This window comes from Psammomys obesus, unplaced genomic scaffold (assembly GCF_907164565.1).
Source record: "Psammomys obesus unplaced genomic scaffold, mPsaObe1.curated_primary_1811, whole genome shotgun sequence".
Lineage (NCBI taxonomy): Eukaryota > Metazoa > Chordata > Mammalia > Rodentia > Muridae > Psammomys > Psammomys obesus.
Window position 1 is genome coordinate 7829 of NW_026595375.1, and position 21338 is coordinate 29166.

The 21338-nt window shown below is 46.6% G+C and overlaps 1 protein-coding gene across 1 annotated transcript; it reads right to left on the bottom strand.

Annotated features, from left to right (window-relative positions):
- Positions 1 to 5052: 5052 nt before the first annotated feature.
- Positions 5053 to 6276, bottom strand: LOC129685727 (procollagen C-endopeptidase enhancer 2-like; the record flags this gene model as incomplete). Its single annotated transcript, XM_055619238.1, has 2 exons — positions 6027 to 6276; positions 5053 to 5217 (listed from the first exon to the last, which is right to left on the bottom strand). Coding segments are annotated over exons 1-2 (260 nt in total), but the record flags the coding sequence as incomplete, so codon positions are not given.
- Positions 6277 to 21338: the final 15062 nt, after the last annotated feature.

The following is a 21338-nucleotide window of genomic DNA, read 5'->3' on the forward strand; positions in this document are numbered from 1 at the left end:
CATGACCAAGACACATGTGAAATAGACCTGTGAGTCCAAAACCTTACAGAGGCCTCTTCAAAGTTTCCAACCCATAAAGCTGCTTAAAAGTGAGCAATGCAATGACTTCTAAACACCACTGTCATTGATTCTTTTAACTCTTTCCTATCAGATCTGAACTCTCTGAGCGTGGAAACTCTGCCTTGTCCCTTTACCCAAAGGGCCAGCACAATAGAGCATTTATACAAAGGACTCAGTGAATTGCGGTGAATGTTTTATATAAAACATAAATAAGTACACAGATAACATAGATAAGTACGTCCACAGCTAATTGTATTCCTGAGTCAGGAAACTGTGAGTCTTTTCATGGTGTTTATAGACATGATGGTATTAGGCAAGATGCAAGTTTTAGTTAATATGATATATATATATATGTGTGTGTGTGTGTGTGTGTGTGTGTGTGTGTGTGTGTGTGGTTGCTGATACCTGTAATCCCACAGGTAGGAGGATCACTGTCTATATTGTCTATAAACTATATAGACCAAAGATCAATCTGGTCTGTATGGTGATATACATACCACATATATACCATATATAAAATATACACAACCACATATATAATGATGCGTATATAGTTAAGTATATATATCATATATGATAATTAGTTTGATATGGTATATATGTTGTATGTATCTATAATGTCTATCTATTTATCTAGATAGATAGATTGATCTCTCACTATATAGACCAGGCTGATCCCCAATTTACAGCAATCCTCCTACCTCCGGGTTTACATGTGATAGCACCCACAACCAGCTAAAATCTAACACAAGGGCCTCAGATAGCCGTTTCTCCCTGTGAAAGGGGAAAACTAACGCTTGCCTCACCCAGCTCAGAGATAAAACAGTTCAAGATATGTGAAGGTAAGCTGAAAACTATACATTATCATCTTACTAGCATGATGATATTAAATTAGCATCATGATAATCAACTATGATATTAAAATATCATCATGATGATATTAATTTATGAAATTAAATTAAATTAGGAATATTAAATGTTAGCTGGGTGGAATAAAGCGTATGAATCCACAGTGCATGCAACTGCTGGACAATTGAGGGTCTTTCAGCAGAAGTAACACAAGTAAACTGGTTTTTTCCCCCAACCCTCACGCTGAAATTAATAATTAATTAAATTAAAAATTAATATTTTTTATAAACGAGGCCATTACAAATAATACGAATGGTGAGTAGGAACTGGTTCCCACACATGGACCTTTCTATTTTAAACCGATGTGTTAATTGTGTTCAGCTTAAAACCCAAGAATAAAATAATTTTTGTCCATCTCTGCAGACCCATTGTTAAATCAGTAACACCGTCTCCTTTACACATTCCAATCCTCCGCTAGATTTTAAGTTCAGGAGCTGATCTTAAGCAACCATTTCTATATATGTTCCTGATTTCCCAGAAGGCTGTGGGCTTCAAGGTTCCTGTCATTTAAAGTTTCTCTAAGCAAAGTTTCCGCAGTACTCTCTGGCTACCCATGCTCGTTCCTCCTCAAGTCAAACTGTGAAGAAGCCACTTTTACAGTCGATTTTTCCACAAAAGAGCGAAAGTGTTTTAAATCCATCAAGTGGCATCTTGAATTCTATTATGGAAATTATAAAATAAACATGTAATGGGCGAAAACGGCAAGAAACAATGCACCAGAGATTGTCCAAGTTTGCGCCGAAATTATCCTGAAGCTACTAATGGGCTGGCAATCTGGATGCCAGGGGTGCAGAAGGGCTAGACCCGCAAGGAGTCTGGTGGGCTTTATCTCACGGGCCACTCAGATGTAGGCTCACACCCCAGCGTCGTCTTCACGTTCCCGTCCCTTCTGACGTCATCGGGCTCACCTCCGAGAATGCTGTAAATGGTCTAGTGAACCACTGGAGTTCTCCACACCGGCTGAGTTCTTGCTGACAGGTCCACGGCTCGCCTTCCACTTTCTTTGAGGCTCTCAGATGCCTCCCATAATCCCCTGCACATCGTCTCAAAAGAGTACTGGAAATAAGCGTGATGGGAGTGTGCCAAGGTCTGGAGTTTCATCTTTTGCTGCAGGGGCTTTGGCCCATGGTTCTCATGCGTCAATCACCCAGGGAGACGTCAGCCATACCCCAACCTGTTGTTTCACATCTGCTTGGAAGATCGATTTCTACTTTCCAAAGGACCTTAGTTGTTGAATCATGCTCAATTCTTGTCCCTACCACAATCATAAGGACTACAAGCAGACGTCTGGGTGGTTAACTTCCTGGAGACCTTAACACTACAGAAAGTTACGAAACACTGGGTCTCATCGCAGATTACGCAATACTGACCAGTTTCATAACCCTCAAATCCTCTGATTTAATGTCTAGCCGTGTCCTTTTAAAGAACATGCTCAGCCAAATTAATTACTAAAACCTAGTCAGCTAAGGCCACCACAAGCTGATGGTCAGAACGATAAGGTTGAGTCACCAGGATTAAGTCATCCACTATGGAGGCCTAATATCAGCTTCCCCACTGACAAGGCAGAAGTATAACTAAGCAGCCTGGGACATTTCCAGTCTCAGTATGTCTGTACACAAGGGAAGCCAATCCCTAAAATTCTCTAGAACTGTCCAAAGGACACAGACACACACACACACATACATACATACATACATACATACATACATACATACATACATACACACACACAAACAAAGCTATTGAGCGCTTGAAAGGTGGCTACTGTGATTAGGAAATGCAAGTTAACTAACTTGAATAATCCGTGACGACAGTGTTGAACAGTGCTATCACCCAAGAAGTTGCTATAAAATTTAAAATACTAGACTTAGAGGCTGGGAATGTGCCTCAGTTGTCCAGAGGCTGCTCTCCAGGGAGCTGCCAGGCTTTCAGTGCCAGATTGAAGCTGCTGACATGTCTGGCTTCGTTGACAGAGTGCTTTCTGAGTCCTCTTGCCTCTCCATCATGCTGACAGGCATTGAGGGACTCCCCAGCCCCCCGTGGTCTAATATAGCCCATCAGTCTAATAGGTCACTTTGTAGTTTACAAGCTCGCACACGCGTGCACACACACACACACGCGCGCGCGCGCGCGCGCGCACACACACACACTCACTCACTATTGGTTCTGTTCCTTTAGGGAACCCTGTCTAACACAACTGGCTTTGTGAAAGTCTCTCTAGACTGTCTTGGGTAAAGTCCCAGAAGAGGACACCCCCATCCAGGAGAGGAGCCACAGAAGAGTCAGGCTAGCATATGGGCCTCTCGGCAGGTGCCACGAAGCCTGACTGCATGTACATCTGCCTAAGATTCACCTGAAGGCGGAAGCTGCCGACCTTCTTCATCTCTGTTGCTAGTACTCTAGTCACTCCATCTTCTCCTGGATCCTTAACAGCATCCTAATTATACCCTCCCACCCCCCACCCCCAACACACACACACACACACACACACACACACACACACACACACGCCTCTTTAAATACAAGACTCACTACTCTGGCTTTCAGGTTGGCTTCAGTTTCCTCTCCAGACTACGCCTTTGTTCGTTTGTCCCAGATACACACCGGCTTCCACAAGCTGTTCTTAAAGCAATTAAACTACCTCCCCACCCCTTAACACTCCATACCCACCCCTCTGCCTTTGTTTTGGCAACTGCACCTCCTTTGAGGCAAAGCCCTCCCTGGTTCAGAGACGCCTCCCCTGGACACACCCTTCCCTAGTTAGAGTCTGAAGGCTCAGTGATGGACTACTAAATCCCCCCAGTACACAACTGATCATGAATTTTTGGCTTGCTGGGCCTGCGCTGCCTCTTGGATGGTTTTGAACTTGCAACCACAGAGTCACAATGAAACCACAGCTATAATATAAAACTATAAAACCAACTCACTTTACATTTGTTTCCCAGCCTTATTGTGCACTTACTAATATCAGTATTTCAAAGCTATTTCTGGAACTTATTCTCCCCTAGCTCCATGGGCTGCAATAGCAGAATGAAATCTGTACCCATTCACATAATTTTGCAAGAGGGCATTATTGCACACACAAAAAGCCAAGTTTTATAGCATGGAGGGGTTCCTTCTCCCAAATCCGCCTGCCAAACTGGGGTCTCCACTACAGGTAAAGTTGCAGCGAAACTACAATGCCTGTACGTAATTCTGTTTGGCCTCAGCTTTCCTATCTATAAAGCAGGAAAAATAATACCCAGAATGATTCTGCAGATTCAGTGAGATGCTTGCTAATCACTTGGCACAGTTAAGGCCTTGGCACCCAGTACTTAAAACATGATCTGGGGCTGAGTGTGTAGCTCAGCGGCAGCGCAGGGTTCGATCCAGGGCAACACAAAACACACACGCACAACAATTCATAGCTGGTGGGTGACACGCCCTGACTAAATGAACTTTTTTTTTTTATTACCAAATAACCTCCCAAGGGGCACGGCATGAAGATAGCAACAAGAGTGACAGCAGCGGTGACTGGAAACATGACTCAGATCAGCTGACTCAAAATCCAGACTTTCATTTACGTTAGTTGTGTCTATACGTGGTTTCCTGCCTTGACTCCTGCTGATACAGCCAGCAGTGACCACCGCGGGCATTTTATCAAGCCCTCGCCATTGGCATCCTCCGTTCTTACATCGTCTTTCCTGGCGGTTCCTAAGCAGGGATCTTGGTGGTAACTGTTGTTCTTTTTCTCCTGGGTAGGAAGTCATCGAAACTACTTTGATCTTTTATTTCCCACGAGGATTTATGTAGGCACGAGCAGCATCTGACTTTTCAACAGTGCTTACAACAGACCTCCGACTGAAAGCAGCCTTAATCATGAATCCATAAAACTAAATTAAGCTAGGCCAGAGTTTTCAGAAACATCTGCTTGCAGGTTTTTTTTTTTTCTGCAACTATCCTCTTGAGCCCTTTCTAATCACTATTGCAGGACACGACCAGATCTCTTAATAAAAACCTCTCAAATAGTTGAAGTAAGTCCAACATTTCACGTTTTCAGGCATTGCGTCTATCCCAAATCCTGACACCAGAGGGAAATGGCACCTATGTGCGCTGTTTCCAGTACCCACGCCCAGAAGACCTTTAAAATAAGTGCTTACTGTGATTTTCCAAGTACATTTGCTATTTGGAGGGTACATTCCAGGAAAACCTTCACTGCCAATAAATCCAGACTCTCCGGTAAGAATGCCGCCACATGTGAAAACAGGTCTGGGGAAATAAAAGAGGAGAGAACACTTACATTGAGACGTGGCCTTGCAATCTCATGTTAGCTTCAAGAGGGGTATGCGCGCTGATATGAACGGAGTCAATAATGTTTAACAAAATCTTGCCCTCGATAAAAGATCTGAAAGTTTGCCGGCTCTTAGAGTATATAAATTATAGCCCGATAACCCAGCAGCCCAAATTCATCATCAAGTCAAGACAGGTCATGTATGTGCACAGACAGGAAAATACTCCACTCAGAGCGCTGTATAAAAACGGAGTGGTTTAACTGGAGAGAGGGGGAGAGGCGGCGAGAGCCGCGCTGGAAGAGCCGCGCGGTTTGAAAGACTTGGTGAAGATAAAGTTTGTCTTCGGGTTTGGAGACGGGCCTTGTTTTCTCCCCTTTTCGGGGGGGGGGGGGGGAAACTTGGGTTTCTCGGCGCTCCCCTCCCCGCGCCCCAGGAAAAGGGGAGGCAGGCGCTGCTGGAGGTGATGCGGGGAGCTAGCCACCCCGTAGGTGCCTCCGCCCAGGCACTCGGAGGTTAGTCAGGGGTCACTTCGAAGACCAGCTCCGGGGCTGCGCCTTAGATTGGCTGAGGCTCGGAAGGAGCGAGCAGGGAAGAGGAGGGCGCACAGGCGAGCGCCGGTGTCCTCCCCCGGCACAGGCACACGAACCGCGGGGAGGCGAGCCGCGCCACGTGGTGGTGGCCCGGGGACGGCCGGGCCACCGCTCGGGGGGTCGGGAGGGTTGGGGGGGAGCAGGGCAGCCCCCGTGCGGGGTCCTGGGCGCGGGGAAGGGCGGGGGAGGGCGTTACCTCTCCGGGCTCTGCGGCCGGGCCCGCTGCGCCGCGGCCAGCAGCAGCAGCAGCAGCAGCAGGCAGAGCGGGATGCAGGCGCTCGCGCCCCCCATGGCCGGCGGCTCACTGCGGCATCCCGCCCGGCGCCCGCAGCCAGGTTACGGAGTGCGCCGCGGCGGGCGGGAGGACCGCTTTTTGAAGGCGACCGGGGGCCCCGACTCCACGCCTAATTTCCCAAGGGGGACGCGCCCTGGCAGCCGCGGGCGGCGGCTGAATGTCCCGTTTGTTCTCCGGCGGGAGGGGCCGAGGCCTGTCCCCCGGGCGGCCGCGGGATGGGGGGCGGGGGGGGGCGGAGGGAGCCCCGGCCAGCGGTACCCAGGGCCAGGCTTGACTCTCCGGGGTGGGGGCAGCTGCTTGTAAGTGCAGCGCACCGGGCCTGCCCGGGGAACCCGGCTTCTCCTTTGTCTTCTCGGAACGGCACCCACCCCCGAGGGGTCCTTCCATGGTGGACTTGCAGCCCTTAACTCTTGCTTCAGATACACCACGCGCCCCTGAGCCTGGGTTCGCTGGAGAGCAACAATGGCCAGAGAGGTAGTTCTGTGGGCAGATTCCGACACGCGTTTCCAAGCGAGCGAGCCATTTGTGAGCGCCTTGTCGTTAAATGTCATGTCCTCTCCATCTCACCACCCACGTTAGAGTCCGAAAATGCCGTTTCTCTGCAGGCATGTCTATTATGTGAAGAGTTTCCCCCAGCGACCGGAAAAGGAAGCTTAATCTGAGTTAAGTTTTACACACTTTATTTCGCCCGGGAGAACAGTTCTAGCCTCGCGGCATCGAGGCTTTACTTAACGTCAGAAAAATTTCATGCCTTTGTGTTGTGTGTGTGTGTGTGTGTGTGTGTGTGTGTGTGTGGCACGTCGTCGCCAGAGAGTCATAAAAGACGGAGAAGAGCAGAATGCACTTGACACTCGTGGCAGATCAACTTAACGTTGAGGTTTTCTCAATACTGGTCTTTTTAAATTATGTTCACCTTCGTGAAAAGAAAAAAGCCAAGGCAGTACTTATCAAGACTCGACTCTGGGACTGAAGGGACACAGGACAAGAGTACTTGTTGCTCTTTCAGAGGACTCAACTTCCTTTCCAGCATCCACGTAAAGTAGCTGTAACTAAAGCTCCCTGGAACTTAATAGCCTTTTCTGGCCTCTGTGGGTACACACACACACACACACACCACTAAATAAATACTTTTAATAATAAAAGACTTAATTTCTAATAATGAGTTTGTAACGTAAGAACGTAACACTCTGGCAAGCAAATAACTATGACTACAGGCGATAGTCTAAAGATTGGAAAACCCGAGGACCTGTCTAGGAACCAGAACCCTTTTCAGAGTTATATTGCCATAGCATTTAGAATAATTTTTAATTAATTTATCTATTTTATGCGTATGGGTGTTTTGCTTGCATGTATATCTGTTCACTGTGTGTGTGCACAGAGGCCAGAAAAGGGTATCAGATCTCCTGGAACTGGAATTACAACCAGTTGTGAGCCACTATGGGGGCGCTGGGAATTGAACCCTGGTCCTCTACAAGAGTAGCTGGGAATCTTAATAGCTGAGCCATTTCTCTAGCCCCTCCCTACCTTGGCTTTTTTTTTTTTTTTTTTTTTTTATAAGCTGGAAATTTTTTGAAAACCTTAACAGGAATTACAAGTTAAAAAAAAAAAAAATCCCTAAATGCACCACACCCTGAATGACATTTTTGTAAAAGGAATTAGAGAATTTGGCAGTGTGTATTATATTCTGAAACTTACACCCTCAACTTAGTAAAAACTTCTTTAAAAGAGCCAAGAGAAAAATAAGTTGTTTGTTTTAGACACGATTCCAGAATAAGCCATCAGAAAACTCAAGAGTTTGTAGATGATGGTTTATTACAAAGTCATAGTTTGGAGTTACAAAGTGAAAATAGTGCTCAGTGCCTTTTCTAGTAATGGCTTGGAGTTTTCATGCCTGAAAATATTTTATTTGTAGGATTTTTTTAAAATAAAATAAAACAGTATTCACCATGCATAAATAGAAAGCTACTTGTGCAGCAGTATTTTCTTTTCTTAATTTATAGACCAATGGCTGTGTTTGTATGGCTCATTCTGTTGTTGTTGACACCCTTAAAAAAAGGCATCGATCTTACCATGTGATTAAAAAAGCTTATTAAGAACCATGTTATTTGCTCTTAAAAACACATATTTGACCTGGAGCTACAGTTTTGACCAAAATTATAAACCTTAAATGTCCTGAGATGTTTAATGTGTTAAATCTGAGGCAGACTCAAGGGCTCTCTGAAGGTGTGTGCCCTCCATGTGGGTGACATCAGTCTCTGGTGTTATACAGTGCAGAATTATGGTAAGAGGCTGCAGGCCAGCAGGCAGCAGCAAAAGGGCACTGTGGGGAGACAACTGTCCTGGGGGTACATCATCTGAAGGACAGCAGAGTGAGGGGCCGGGGATCTGTTATGCAAAAGACATGGATGAAAATGAGATGGGGGAGGGGCTTTATATGATGAAAGACCTTAGGCTACTTAAGTGAACAACTAAAAGAAACCAAAGACGGTTGCTGATGAATGGCCTCCAAAATGGGATGGCTCCTGTCTCCCTTCCTGTCCCTGTGGATTGGATCCAGGGCCTCAACACGTGCTAAGCATGCACTCTACCTCCAAGCTCAAGACAATGTTTTTCAATACCCAAGTATTGACGGAAGCCTGTGAAACAAACAAACCACTGTAGCGCTTTTCCAAAAGTGAATCGGTTAGCTTTATACCCCACAAACAAACAGGCTTACCTGCAATCATCGAGTCTTAAAGAGAAAGGGGTTAAAGTCTTACCCTTTTAGAGGGTGTGTTCAATCTAACCGGGTTGGCTGTGTAGCTTCAGCCTGTGGCCCTACATCCCAGAAGGAGCCTGAGGGGGTGTCAGACTGCTCACCTTGTTAGAGCCGTGGTTCTCAACCCTCCTAAGGCTGGGACCCTTTAATACAGTTCCTCATGTTGTGGTGATCCCCCGCAACCGTAAAATTATTCTCATCGCTATTTGGTAACTGTGATTTTGCTACTGTCATGAACTGTGATGTAAATGTCTGATATGCAAGACGGTCTTAGGTGACTCCTGTGAAAGGGTCGTTTGACAACCCCCCCCCCCAGGGGTCATGACCTACAGGTTGAAAACTGCTGTTGCAGGGGGAGGAAAAGGAAAAGAAACAAAAAGGGACCAGGGTGCACACACCGGCTGAGAGAAGGGCTTGACCTCGTCACCGCCCACAGGATTTCACCTCTTGAAAGTGGACTCCACCACTTCTCCGCAGCACTGTGGGCCGAGGATCTTAACATTCAGGCCCTTGGGGCTCACTCCAGCTACAAACGACAGCAGTGAGAGTCAAAAGCAAAAAGGAGGTTCGTTACGTGGGCTTCATCAGGAAAGTCATATTTTAGAAGTTTGCATGGGGGCTGGAAAGATGACTAAGTGGGTAAACTGAGGACCGGAGTTCAGATCAGGGACAGGTGGATCCAGGGGGGCTCTCTGGCCAGCCATTCTGGCTGAAATGGGGAGCTCCAGGGTTAGTGAGACAGTCTGTCACAAAAAAAAAAAAATGTTGTTGAGGAAGACACCCTGGTGTTAATCTCTGGCCATACATAGAAGCACTTATACATGCAAACATATCTCCCCAACACCACTTTTGACTTACGACAAGGTTTAACCTTTCACCTAGGTTAGCCGACAACTCACTGTGTACTCAGGCTGACTAGAAGTTACAACAGTCCTCCTGCCTCAGCCCCCAGGATCTGGACGGGCCCTGCTGATGATTGTTGTGGGAGGGCGCAGCATCCAGGATGGGACTGTGGAGAGCCGAGCAGAAGCCACGGGGCAAACTGGTAAACTGTGCCCCTCCGTGGCCTCTGCACCAGCCTTTTGGCCTCCAGATTCTTGCCTTGACGTCCTTCAAAAATGGACCATTAACCGACAGTGTAAGCCGAGGGGACCCTTGCTTCTTCTAAACTGATTTTGTCGTGGTGCTTATCACAGCAACAGGAAGCAAAGCTGGGTCCTTGGCTTCCTCTGCTTCTCTTCAGAAGTATCTGGAAACCAATCTGGCCTGGGCTTTGGATCGGGCTGAGGAGGAGGAGTTTCTGGACTCTCCCTCTCACTGTTCCAAGCTGTACCGGGCGGATCTCAGGTGGGCTCTGTGTTCCAACTGCACTTGTTATAATGTGAGGAATGTGAGGAAGAAATGTTATAATGTGAGGAAGAAGGGACCTGGAAAGCTGTTGGTGTGGATACTCTCTTTGGACAGCCTAAGTTAATGAGAATACAACATTCTTAATGTTTACATAATAGGTTTAATTCTTTAAAGCTACGAAAATGGGAATTCCTTACGTTCTTTTGGGGAAAAATGTTGACAGTGTAGAGTTTAACATTAATACTGCAGTGCTCAGAATGTCTTTCTTGGATTCAGCTTTTTATCTATCCATTTAGTTTTTGGTTGCCAGCCTGGCTGAGTTCTGCTTCTGGCCTCGGGTGGTCCAGGCACTGTAGTGCCCAGATGCTGCCCTTGAAGGGATGATGCTCAGCCAGGCAGGTGGGTTAGCAGAATCTTGGTCTAGGGGAGGTGGGGGGCTTCTCCAAGATGGTTTAGGGAATAAGGGTTAATAAACCTTGGGAAGTGGGTGTGTGTTTTCAGGGTGAGGACATCATTGGCTGGGGCTGAGGTGTGTGGGAAAGCTTCATTTGCATGGAGAGGAATTCCAGGTGCTAGCTGGACATGTCCTTATAAGGAAATAAGAAGCTTTATCCTGAATCTGGTCACCAGGCTGCATGGCTACTTCAAGGGTGGTGGAGGTGGAGGTCGAAAGACTATATGCATCTACACACAGGCCCAGAAGAGGGAGGGGTGATCCTTACTCCTGCCTGTCTTAGGATGAGACTTTCAGGGTTTGGACAAGTCTCACTCTTGCTCCAGGCTGGTTCCCATGGTCTCACACCTCACTTGCCCCACATTTAGTGTAATTATTTTTTCTTTTATTCTGATGCCGGAGGGTTGAACCCAAAGCATGTGCCTGCTAGTCAAGCGCTCTAGATTGAGGAGCATCATCAGCCCCTGAATCCGCCTTGAGAAATAATATCAACGTGCAGGCTCTCTGTTAGCTTTGAATTCTGTGCAATACTCAATCAGTAGATACTCTTGCGTTCTTTCGGTTTTACAATTAAAAGTTCACTTAAGCCAGGCGGTGGTGGCACACAAAATACAGATGGATCTCTATGAGTTCGAGGCCAGTCCGGTCTACAGAGTGAGCTCCTGGACAGCCAGGGCTACAGAGAAACCCTGTCTCAAAAAAAGCAATAAAATCAAAGTTCACTTAATTTTTGTTGTTGTTGTTGTTATTAGCCAGGTGTAGTGGCGCATGTCTTTCATGTAGGCACTCTAGAGGCAGAGGAACAGGCAGATTATCTGTGAGTTCAGTCTAGCCTGGTCTACATAGATCAGGACGGTCAGGGCTGCGTAGAAAGAGACTCTGTTTCAAAAAAAGTATAGATCTGTGACTGTACATCAGGAAGAAAGGTAAACTTTCCTTCTCCCTCCCATTGCTCCTACCAAAAAATCCGGTGTTACAGAGGGACTGAATCGTGACGTCTTCTTAGCTACAAACAGCCAAGCCAGCAATTCACAATCCCATTTAGAGAATTAGCGAGAAAGACTCGAGGCCTATGACCCTGGAATAATGGCTAGAATCTTACCTGGGAAGTGGCCCTTCGAGAAATCACCAGCATCACTGCCACTAAAACTATGCACTAAGGGCAGTTACTTGAACCTAGTTTTCCTGCTCTGAGAAATTCCAGCTTGGAACACCCCCTGCTACCTCATACAGAATAAAAACTCAGGGCAGGATCCAGGGACTCAGCAAAGGATTGGACTGTCCGAGTCTCCTGCCTTCACCGAAGCCCAAGGGAGGTTGAAACTTTGCACTCGGGGCCTGAGGGTCAGACACTGTTGAAACCCTACCCCTTTCTAAAAACAATGGGCAGGCATGAGATTAACTGGCACTCCTGCCAAGGGGTCTGCAGAGCTCAGCAAGCCCGTCTCTCTCACCAAAGAGGCATCGTTCTGGGTGAGTTTCTAAGGTAATGTGTTTCAGCGGCGTAGGTGAGGCTGGGTCCGTCAAGACAGCTATGCCAAGCTGGACAAGCTGAACTCAGAGGAGTGAGCCGTGGCTGGTGAATTCTGAGATTCAAAGCAGTTGGACATTCATTCATGTCAATGAAAAACTGGGATTTGAACCCAGGCTGACTAAAAAAAAAAAAATCAAGCTTCTAATCAGTATGGTAAGCTAACCCATCATGACCTCTATCAGGACACAGCATGTCACAGTGCGTGGAGACAATGGCTGTAAGTGGACTGGCAGATGCTGTTTGCCTTCCCAGCATCCCCTCTGCAAGAAAGCAGCTCTCCTTGTGCTTTGTGGTTCTCTGAACACTAAAGCCCATTCACTACCCCTCAGGCACCCAGGGAGGGAATGTGACCAAGGACTGAATGAGAGAGCTCGCTCAAGGTTTTTAATTATCTATTTTTGTCGCCTCTTTCTTCCCCCGGAAGTAGTATGTGAGCAAACATTTCCAGGACCAAACCCGAGGACAGCGTTTCAGAACAACAAACCATAAGCCTCTTCCTTATGGAGCTGGGGTTCCAAGAATTACAAAGACTGCTGAAAGCTCAGAGTCATACTGAGAAGATGTGAACGGAAGCTATAAGGATAATCAGAGCGTTGCTCAAATATCTACGCCAGCCCCTGCCTGTAATCCCAGCACTCAGGAGGCAGGGGCAGTCAGGTCATGAGTTCAAGGCCACCTTGGGTTCCATCAAACCAAAGCCTGGAGATAAAGGTTAGTGGTGTATGGGTACAATGAGTCATTGGGTAGCTGACTAGCCTGGCTAGCCCCTGGGCTCAATATTACTCATATTTGACTCATAGCAAGCTAGCATTTGTCTTCAGGGAAGGCAGCACAATAGGACCGCCTGAGGTAAAAGACAAGGACAGCCAAGATGAGCCACCAAGCTGAGTGGGGAGAAGCAGGAGTCGAGAACAAGGCATACTCAGAGGAGCAGGAGCCAGGATTCAGGATGCCCTCTCCGTGAGGTGTCCCTCCTCACTCACGGTCCCCAGATTCTAGAAGGCTGGGGACAGAGATGTGTGTAAATACCCCACTCCTAACCACACCAAGGAATAAAAAACAAATTGTCTTTTCAGCTGCGTAAGCCGTGGGGGGGTGGGGTGTCTTAAGAATTTCGATATAAAGGAAATATAAGCTTATTATGTAAAATCTGGAAAGTATTTTATTTAATAAAGAAAAAAATTACCCCAAGACATTTAGAGACAGCACTGGTACCACACTGGCCCCATATACTCACCCCTCTTCTAAACTGCTATTTGAAGAACCTTAATCTCATCGAGGGCACAGGAGATAATGTGGCCAATTCACCTGGCTGCCCATTTTCTATTCAAGGAAAAACATCATGGCTCACTGAACACCTGGAGTCAAGGATCTTGGATTCCCCATGTGAGTTGGGTTGCTACTATGTTTCGGGATTGATTTAAAGCTATCATTAACAGGAAAGCAGGATTAGAAAAAAAGGTAGCAAATAAATGTTATATAAAAACAAAGGTAATGGAGCGGTGACACTGAGCAATTTAGGGATACTTCATAATTCAGAGCTTGAAAGAAAAGTAACTACAGCATTTGAAAGTATGGGTACTTTTTATATAATCACATAGAAAATTATACTTATGAACATGGTCGCAATTCAACAATATCAATAAAACAGCTTTAAAGCTTATGCCAGCATCTTTCCTCTAAGAATTCTGAAAATATTTTATGGTCCTATAAATGCTAGTGAAATAAGCCCCCCAAAAAAACCCACTTCAGTTTACCTAAGAAAGAACTTTGAGTATACATTTTTGCTAAGAAAATTGCAAAGGAACACGTGAGAGATCATCGTTCTCAATACATGAGCATATTACGCAATGTACGTCAACATATTTGAACATTGGCAGAAAGTTATCATGGGTATAAAATGATTAACTTGAAAATCCAGTGCCAGCCCTTTTGCCACCCCGGTGCCTGGGCCTGGCTGCTGCCTGTTTCCTTGACTGGCAGCATTTCCATGGTAGTGTCTAGAGGCTTTGCTGTTGGTAGTGGTGGTGGTGGTGTTGCTGATTCATTTTCCTTTTATTTTTGTGGCATATTTAGGTCTTATTTGTTAAGTATTGAATATTTTGAGAAAAATATTAGGCGTATCAGTGTATGTATTGTGTATCATTTCCTGAACGTTGTCATTTGCTAACACTTGATTCGATGTTCCCTCTGGGCTGATCTAAAACCTTCTATCTTCATCCCGTCTCTCCTTCCCTCCATCCTGTTTTTCCTGTTATTAAGAGCCATCTCAGTGTCAAGTGCTACAGCAGGCCCTGGAGATACAATGTGAGGTATGGCAGACCTTAGCTTTTTTAGGAGCTAAGGAGATGGATGAATCTCCCACCTGGCTCCATCCCAGAATCCTCTCTGCCTATCAGATGGCCCACCTTCTATTTCCTGCCTCGGCTATAGGCCATTAGCTTTTTATTGACAGGTGATGCATCCATACAGACACAAGAGATTCGTTCTACATTTCTTATTTTTAAAAAAGTAAGATATAAGCACCCAGATCTTCCCAACAGTATCACAAAAACAAGACGGGGAGTCAAAGAAAAAAAAAGACTAAGCACTTTAGTGCCTATGACAGTACCAGGTACTTGGTGGTTTATAAACAGCAAACATTTGTTTCTTGTCCCTGTCCAGTCTGGGAAGCTTGAGCCAAGGCTCTCACAGACTCGACAGACATCAACGAATTCTTAGGGATAGTGCTTTTCCATGGTGTCTTTGCCTGGCAGAGGGAGCAAAGCAATGTCCTTATCTTGTGAGATCGGTCACTTACCCATTCCTGAGCTCCATTCCTTTTCGCCCCATCACCCCTGAGAAGGACATACACCCTAAGCCCAGCACCTGCAGAGGTTGGGATTTTTACTTCAAAATTTTAAGGGAGGGGGTGCAAACATTGAGACCATTGGACCACATAAGAAAAATTAATGGGAAAAGTACAAGGCCTTGTGAATAGTTCCAGAATGATTATAACACACCCATATATGACTGAACTCAACCTTGGGTTACGCTTTTGTCAAAGAATTCTAGCAAGTCTGAAGACATCTTGAATGTCTCCATCAGCAGCATAGTAGACAAATAACTCCACCTTCAACATATCACTGCCAAGAGAATTTGGAAATTAAAACAAAAACAATGAACTATTTAAGGCAAAGACCAACCAACCAACAAAACAAACCATTGTGAGCCCAAGTAGTGTGCTCGAAGATCTGGTAGTTGGTGGACACTCCTTCTCTCAGTGAGATTTTGGTGAGATATAGCAAGACAAAGAAGGTGAGGGTGGCCTGGCCTTGGCAGACATGCACGTGGAGAGGAGAAAAATCGGTGACAGAGGAGAAGCAGGAGCAGAAGAAGAAGAAGAAGAAGAGGAGGAGGAGGAGGAGGAGGAAGAGGAGGAGGAGGAGGAGGAGGAGGAGGGGGAGGAGGAGGAGGAGGAGGAGGGGGAGAAGGGATATACCCTAGCCTATGGGAACCTTTCAAGATGGCCAGTATTTTCTGGCTCCCTCCAAAAGCTAAGCTAAGCTTTGCTCCTGTGGGAATAAAGTGGAAATCATCGTGCTTATGGACACGATGGGCATAAATGGGGTCCTCTTGAAGCATCTGAATGACTGATGTGAAATAAAACTCTCTTAATATGAAAAAGTAATTATCCTTTTCCTGAGACTTAATACAAATCACATCCAGGTTTTTTTTGTCTTGTTTTGTTTTGTTTGTTTTGTTTCTGTTTGGATGTTATTCCATCCCTATACTGGTTTTTGTGACCAAAAGAAAAAGTGACATTCTTCAGTGGGCAGCAGTCAACACAGAGATGTGTAACTTGTCAAAGTGCTAAGAAAAAAGATTGAATGAATGCTCATCCCTAAATGGGACATTTGTCTCAACCCCCAAGCCCAGCACGATCATTACCAAGGATCAGGGAACAAGAAGAAGAGGTGGAAAGAACGTAAGAGCTGGAGGATGTGGAAGAGCTCTGTGGAGTGTTGTCTTCTGGAAATGGCGTGACTATCTCACTCGGGAGCTCACAGCAGAAGTTCAGGCCAGCACCTGTGAGGCACATGATCTCCAGACCCCATCCCTTACTGAGAAGCTCCTGGCAGTTGATAGGTGCTCAGGAGGGATAATCAGCCTTTATTCCAACACACACTCACATATGGACCAGCACTAACTAGACTTACTGGGTTATAAAAAAAAAAAATGATAACATACAAAACAATTTGGGTTGGGGGATGCATTGGGGAGGATGAGAAGAGAGTTTGAGGAGATTAAGGGATAGCTGTGATTACATTTCATTGTATGTATGGATGGAATTCTCAAGAATAAGAAAAGCTTAACTGTTAATAATGAAAAGTGGTACTCTTTCTAATTGTCTAGGCTTCAGACACAGTGCCATACAATAAGCCAAGGGTCAGATCCAGCTATAATTTTGTGGACTGAGAGAGTAGAGCAGATGACAACCCTGAGGGAAACCTTGCTGTGGTTACCGGAAGAAAAGATGGAGCTAAGTGACGAGCAACAGGTGTCGTTTACCTAAATAAAACCCTTCCTCCCTCAGGCCATACAAGTGTGGGGAGCTGTGTAGGAGACAGACAGGAGAGACAATGGGGACCCCAAAAACAAAACCCAGAACTCCTCCAGCTGTAGTCACACCTACAGTCTAGGGGCTTCCCCCTCTCAGCCCCTCAGAATTACGTGTACATCCTTCGGGTCCCTCAGTGAGGAATCACCTGTGGATGTCTGAGCAGTTCATCTAGTATTTAGGTGGCACCCGCCACCTGTGGTCCCCTCCATCCTTTGCCACAGCGGCCTGTGGTGTTTCTGTGGCTGGGTCCCCAGTGCTGTTGCTGGGTCCCCAGTGCCCTCCAGAGGCAGAAGAGACGGTGCAAGTTGCCGGAAGGACCAACTCCAAGTGTCTCTCCCCACTTCTCCCAAAGCATGCACACGAGGCCCGTGCACCGTGCTGTCACTTCTAGAACCCACAGAAAAAATCTGATAAATGGGACTCGATTGTTGTATGCACAGGAAGCAGGTGGGACTGTTAGATGCCAGTATTGGTGGTGGTGAAATCAAGGGTGTAGAGACAGGGACATTTCCTAGATGCGGTGCCTTGTTCAGAGCCCTCATCGGGGTGACAAGTGGAGGGGATAGTTGAGGACCACCATGGTGGAGAGATGGGCTTGAGATTGATTTCGTTGCCTGGTACATAACCCACTCTCCTAGTGCTGCTGACCCATTAGGCGTGGTGTTGTGGGAGGGGCCATGCTGTGCCCGTGGAGATTTCAGTGGGATGTCCCTGTGAGTTGTCACATACTCTTCTTATAGCCCTCTTGTTCTAAGTTCCTGGGATGACAGGCTGGGCAGTGCACAGGGGAGGTTGTCGGGCACCGTAACTTCCCTACACTGGGAGCTTACTCTACACTTGCAGGTCCAGCCAAGAACTGACTGAAAAGGTTGAGGAGAAAACACTTAGCATTGCATTCCCTCACCACTATTCCCTTAACGACGACAATACGAAAACCGTCTGCATACTATTTGCATTGGGTTGGGTATTAAGAAACCTAGAGATGTTTTTAAAATATGCAGATGTGCCCAGTTATAGGAAAATACTGTACATGTTTATATAAAAGTCTTCAGAATATGCAGATAGTGTTCACAGTGGTCCCCTAGATCCTCAAGCGACTGGAAACAGTGATAGCAGTGGAGCTGACTGGTCTTTTGGCCAGCCGGGTAGTCTTCGGATGCTGCAGAGTTGACGTTTGAATCATGGCATCCAATCCTGAGCAGTTCCCATGTGCTAGGCAAAGCATTACAGACTCGGCAGGCATTGTCTCCTTTGTTCTTTACAACAAGCTTGCAGGGCTAGAACTATTAGTGTTCAGAATTTATAGACGAGGTTAGTAAACACAGCTCGCCACTGTCAGACTTTTGTGTGCCTCCATCACTGATGGTTTCCCAGCGGCGATGCCCTTCTGGTGCCCGCTTCTGAGTTATTCAGTAAGTATTTTTCTTTAGGTAAGTGTAGTGGCACGTGCCTGTAGGTCTAGCACTTGGGAGGTAGGGAAAGAATGACCAAGGATCAAGACCAGCCTCTCCTACACAGTGAGACTGAGAACAGCCAGAGGCACATGAGGCCCTTATTCACCAGCCTCTGGGTATGCTGGCTGCTAAGACTCCCAGCTGGCTTCTCTCTAATATACTCCACAAGAAGAAGGTTCCAATCCCTAGGGATTGCAGCCAAGACTGGTCTGTACAAGAATGAAAAGATCAATCCTAATTTAGGAAGACTGAATTCCATCCGAGGGTCACTGAACTGAAGTCTGCCAAGCTAGCAGCTCTGTCCCTCCTCCATCTGGCCCGGCTGCCAGTCTTTCCTCACAGGTGTCTTTACTGTGGAGACTCCTCCTCACAGACACCATGTACACGATCCACTTCGGAGATTGTCTCTTTGGGAACTTGACTCCAGGCAGTGAGCACACTCTCTTGGCCAGACTGGTTGTGGCTCTCACTTCAACCATGATCTCCACAGCCTGGACCTTCCTCTGAACCTGGCAGTTGGTTGCTTGCTCTGAATTGCGCTGTCACGAAAGCTCGTGTGAGCCTCAAGGAGAGCTGAATTCTCAGGGAGTGATCACCTCTCACTTTAGCTGTTGTCGCTGAGGCTGCAGGTCCTAGCTTTCCCTGTGTCTGGGGTATGACTCTCTTGCCCTAGCTCTCAGTGCCTGCTCCTGTCTAGGTCACAGTGATAACGTTAATCCCACCAGTTGAGAGTAAGACCACTACCACACAATTTCTGAGGCAAATTTGAAGCAAGCTTTAATTAAATACTGACCAAAATGATGGACTTTGGCTGGGATCATTGACCATGAGTCACATTTTGCAGAGGCTTAAAAAGGCAAACCCATAAGGCTACGTATTTCCCACCAGGTCCAATAACGAGCAAGCAAATATTCTGACGTACTTCCTCCCTGCATACCTCCTGCCTACATCCAATCAGGGGCAAGCATGCATCCTGATCTATTTCCTGCCCACGTACCTCCTGCCAACATGTGATCAAGTATATCCGGTGCAGTTGGGTCAAACAAACTTGTTTAGGGGAGCAAAATTCTGTGGCTTGTTATCTCACGTAAACAGGAGCCTCCAGCCTTTCAGGAAGTATCTGTCCTTGGGCAAGTGAGCTTACAGGTTAGAGGCATTTTTGTTTTATGGGTTTCTTAGGCACTGTAATGAAACCTCAACTCTCACAGTAACCCAAGATGTGAAAAAGTGATGCTTGTAAGGGAGAGGTTATCTCCACTGATGAAATGAGCCAGTTCAAGCCAAATTAGAGGTTTATTGGGGGCAGCTCTTGGGCAGGTTCACCAACCTCACACGAAGAAGTCAGTAAAGTTGCCATGCAGAAGGAGACAGAAAAGCACAGGGTGGCTGGGGTCGGGGGGCACAAGACAGAGAGGGAAAGTACACAGAAAGAGAGAGGAGAGAGAGGAAACACACACACACACACACGGAGGAGGGGGGCAAAATGTCTGGATTATACAGTGAAGAGCCTCTGGAGGAGAGGAAACTCCATCCCAGGGTGGGAAAGTTCAGGGTAGAGGGGTAGGTATGCCAGCCATGCCCAGTAACAGGTAGGAACTGAGGGATGCTGGTAGACCTTGGAGACCAGGTCCTCTTTGGTTAAATGGGCACCTCAGCAGCTTGCCCCATGTCTGAATCCCAACAGTTTGCTATGGGAGGCTCTTGGGAGCAACGCCATTGCCTTATTCAATGATGGCCTCTCAGCTACTAGTTCAGCCTTTAGCCCTTCCTTTCTGTGAAGTGAATACTCTTCTCTTCTCTTTCACTCTCTCTCCTGTCTGTCATCGAGGCCCTGTTAGGTATACTTGTGAACCACTGATTGGTCAGCTTTATCCCCTCAGCTCTCCATTCCTTTTGCCTCTCTCCACCACCCACCAAACTTTGCAAAATATTGACTATGTTATGGCAGGGCGCACAGATGCGTATGCTATAGCAAGAGGCGTCCACTTACAGAGAAAACACCCAGGAAATGTTATTTTCAACGGAGGAACACGCCTGCCATCCTTGCTTATTACCCTTCATTAAGCTGATAAGATAATTAATTAAATAATAAGAGCACTTAGCACCATGCTAAGCCTATAGAGCACTTAGCATGGAGTAACTTCATAAATGGCACCCGTGCCAGGCTTTTGCTGATCGTTTAAAACCGTAACTCTGCTCTGCTCTCCTGGGGTTGGGACTCTGCCCATTTCTGTTTGACCAGCTGTTCCCTGGGGGACTTGGCTGATGGGGAGAACTGAAGACTGTGAAGGCTAAAGGAAGGAAAAGGGTCCTGCTCTTCCTCTGGGGGCTCGGGTCAACCTGTTCCCATGAGTGTCAGCTCAGCCATGTCTCCTCCATCCCTTGCTGCAGCAGCTTCTGAATCTAGCTGTTTTCCCCTCATTGCATTTCTCAGGCTCCAGGGTACTTTTACCCCATCCTCAGAGGCCCTAGGTCATTCCTCTAATTCCCTACCCCATCATCCCACTTCTAAAAGGCTTGTGCCACCATGCCCGGCTACTTGGCAATTTTTTAAGTACTTAATTCTCCCTATTCAGATAACCCGTTCTGGATTCTGTGTGATTGGACCTGTTAGGTCCATTACATAAGTGAGAAGACAGGTTCACACTGGTTCAGAATTTCCCCAAGGTCCAGAGCTTGTAGGTACCTCTTGGGTATTCAGAGCCAGGTTTACCTGATACCAAAAGGTGTGGCAGTGAGAGAGACCCAGATGCTTTCACTCCTGGGCACCCCACCTTCTTATCCTGCTGACCCTAGCCATCAGTCCCTTCATGTTTCACCCAGCACCCCGAAGCTTGGAACTGTGGGTAAAGCCACAGCTGCAATACTGTGACAGTGTCTACAGTGGCTAAGTTCTTCTCCAAGTTCTATTTGAGAAAATGATTTGAACCAACTTCTAAGCTTTTCATCAAGTAAAAAGGGATAAATCATAAGTGAGTTATAAAGGGATAAAAAAAAAATACCCTCATGGAAATGGATTCTCCATGCCTGACCCAGAATTCTGTGAGGGGAAATACAAAC